The following is a 2959-nucleotide window of genomic DNA, read 5'->3' on the forward strand; positions in this document are numbered from 1 at the left end:
AATCAATAAAGCAATGTAATTAAATGCAAAAAAAAACGTTTCTTTAAATAGTGATTCCATAATTTCAATAAATGCATATTGACATTTTTTTCATCTGTCCAAGAGACGTGAGTAAAAACATTTTAGCACTCATTTAATATAAAATATTTTTAATTATTAAATATTTTATGTAAAATAAACTGCATTTAAACAAATAATTTAACTCTTAAATAGAATTTATTAATTAAAAAACAAAAAAAAAAGTAAAATAAAAATGCATAAATTCAAAAAAAAAAAAAAACTAGGGGTCGGTTACAGGCAGTATTCAACTCTCAATCTTGGTGCGGGAAAGCTTTATAATTTACCCAGGAAAAAAAAAAAAGCTATAGGAAACAGCCTTTTTCTCTTTATCTTTTCCCACTTGTTATCCATAGTTTTCTTTGCTCCTTCATATATTTATATATAAAATATTCCCTAAAACTATAAAAGCTTTTTCCCAGTGTTAATGGCCCCTAGTTTTGCTATCTCTCCCACCCTTATATATACCACCTTCTCTCCCTACAGTATTTCCCTACAGTCTTCTACACTCTTTTCACATATTTCCACAATTTTCTTTTGGCACTTCATTATGTCTTTTGCCAATATCCAAGCTTATCTTCTTGATTCAAACCAACCCATTTACACTAATCTGTATTGAAAACCCTTGAAAGACTTGCTTTTTCTTCGTGGGATTTTTGTGTTCTTTATTGGTTTTTTTTTCTTGAGTTTTAAGACTCCGGGGTTTTGTTGCGTGAAATCAAGCTTTATGATGGTGGATGGTGGTGGATTGATGGATCAAAGGAAGGGTATTATGAAAATAAGACATGTAAACAACAAGGTGAGATACGTTAAGAGACCAATCAAGAAGAAGAACAACAGATCATCATACAGGGAAAGAAAAGATCCTAAAGTGCTACAAAAGCTGTTTGATTCATGTAGGGAAGTGTTTAAAGGCCCTGAAACTGTTCCGTCTGATTCTGATGTCAACAAGCTATGCAGCATTCTTGGTAATTAAGTTAAAATTCCCTATTCTTCTTTCAGTTTGATTTTTTGTTAAAAAGAAGCCAAAAAAAATGTTTTTAGGGGGCTTTGTTCATGCAGATTTTATACAGGATATTCAACACATTTGAATTCGAAGTATTAGCATTTTAATGCATGTCAGTGTCTCGTAATTTTTAGTGCATAAAGTTGATAACGTTATGTATTTTCATGTATATATCCTGATTGCCTAGCTAGTGTTTATCAATGAAATTGAAGAGTAATTACAAAAACTGGAGTTCATAGCATTTTTTGATTAATTATCTGCTTTAAGCTTTCACATGTATTTGTCCCTTTTCAACATCCCACATGACAGTGTGATGTACCCTAATATTTCATCAAAAACTATGATCCACAACATGTGTGTGTATCATATATGCATTTATGTATTGGACCAAGTAATTTATCAAGGCATTACCTTCAATTTGTATATGTATATGTATAAAAGAAGTTTGGTTATTTATTGTAGATGAGATGAAGCCAAAACATGTGGGGCTTAGCAAAAACATGCAGTTCTTCAAATCTAAGAGTGTGGCGAAAGGAACTCCAAGTGTTTCATATACACCCATTTACCAATGTGATGAGTTCTCGGTTAGTATATGCCTTCTCTTCTGTCTCATTTTATGAATTTGGTAATATTTCATCTATTTTAAAATATTTGTTTTGTGATAATCGTGTATTTTGATTCGTATGAGTTCATACCAAACGCATTGATATCTTCTTTACAAGTTAGGGTGAAAATGGTAATTAGTGTTGCATACATGCAAGTGTGTATATATTGATTATTTTAAAGATTTTCTTGTACTGATATCCTTGTTTCAACATACACAGAATGTTTCAAGAAAAATGAAAAATGTTTAAAGACATTAATACGTTGTTGTTTTTCTGTGGTGCAGCTTTGCATTTTCTTTCTTGCAGCAAATGCTGTCATCCCTCTCCATAATCATCCAGGGATGACTGTTTTCAGCAAGCTTTTGCTGGGAGATTTGCATATAAAGTCGTACGATTGGGTGGATTCTATGCCGCCACCCGAATCCCAGCGTAAGAATCTATCTTTTGCTTGCAAGAGCATCCGGACTGAGGCAATCCATTCATGTATTTATTTTGCGTTACAGCGAGATTGGCAAAGTTAAAAGTCGATAGCGTGCTGAAAGCGCCATGCAAGACCTCAGTGTTGTATCCTACAACAGGAGGTAACATCCATGAATTCAGAGCCGTAACACCATGCGCGGTGCTCGATGTTCTCGGCCCTCCTTACTCTAAAGACGACCGTGATTGTTCTTATTACAAAGAGTTGCAACACTCGGCTTTGTCAGGTAAGTGAAAGCTTTGCCCCATGATGTTTCATTACAAGAAAAAAGCATGGAATGCAAATACTTAGTTTGAGTGCTTTTGGAATGTGCAGATGGAGAAAGTAGTAGAGTGAATGAAGGAGGAAGTGATTATTTGAGATGGTTGAAAGAAATTGAACTGCCCCAGAATTCACACATGGAGAGAATTGACTACTGGGGTCCTCAGATCGTAGATTAGGATCTACTTTATTACAAACATATTTCTACTTAATCTTCTTTAAATATTTAAAAAAAAATGTTAATTAGCCACTGGTGTAATAATAATACAAGAGCTACATTGTCATTATGTTGTTAGTCGATAACTAATCTCTACCTTGGATATTTTTTATTTCTTTATCTTATAAAAAAATTATAAAATTATATCAAAGTGTTGGATTTTTCAAAAAAATATAAATGACCTGGAATAAATAGGATTAAATAAAAGTATCACCAAAAAAATCTTCCATATTACTTATAAAAAAATTTAAATAATTACTTAATAGTGTAAATTTTTTTACGTAAGGATGAATTTATAATTTTTTTCTTAACATAAGAATTAATTTTTTATTTTT

General features: G+C 32.0%; 1 protein-coding gene across 1 annotated transcript; it reads left to right on the forward strand.

The window, feature by feature from the left end:
- Window positions 1–506: 506 nt before the first annotated feature.
- On the forward strand, window positions 507–2694 carry LOC107936277 (plant cysteine oxidase 1). The gene is made up of 5 exons (XM_016868971.2): window positions 507–1025; window positions 1526–1647; window positions 1953–2097; window positions 2172–2372; window positions 2462–2694. Exons 1-5 carry the CDS (start codon window positions 785–787, stop codon window positions 2584–2586), a joined length of 834 nt encoding a protein of 277 aa, XP_016724460.1. The 5' UTR covers window positions 507–784; the 3' UTR covers window positions 2587–2694.
- The last annotated feature ends 265 nt before the right edge of the window (window positions 2695–2959 follow it).

This window comes from Gossypium hirsutum, chromosome A08, assembly GCF_007990345.1.
Source record: "Gossypium hirsutum isolate 1008001.06 chromosome A08, Gossypium_hirsutum_v2.1, whole genome shotgun sequence".
Classification (NCBI taxonomy): Eukaryota; Viridiplantae; Streptophyta; class Magnoliopsida; order Malvales; family Malvaceae; genus Gossypium; species Gossypium hirsutum.

Bases quoted from the DNA above. Each gene is read 5' to 3' on its own strand.
- LOC107936277 (XM_016868971.2), top strand. From the start codon at position 785: ATGATGGTGGATGGTGGTGGATTGATGGATCAAAGGAAGGGTATTATG. The intron at 1,648-1,952 runs GTTAGTATATGC...TCTGTGGTGCAG, and splicing joins ACCAATGTGATGAGTTCTCG to CTTTGCATTTTCTTTCTTGC. The intron at 2,373-2,461 runs GTAAGTGAAAGC...TGGAATGTGCAG, and splicing joins GCAACACTCGGCTTTGTCAG to ATGGAGAAAGTAGTAGAGTG.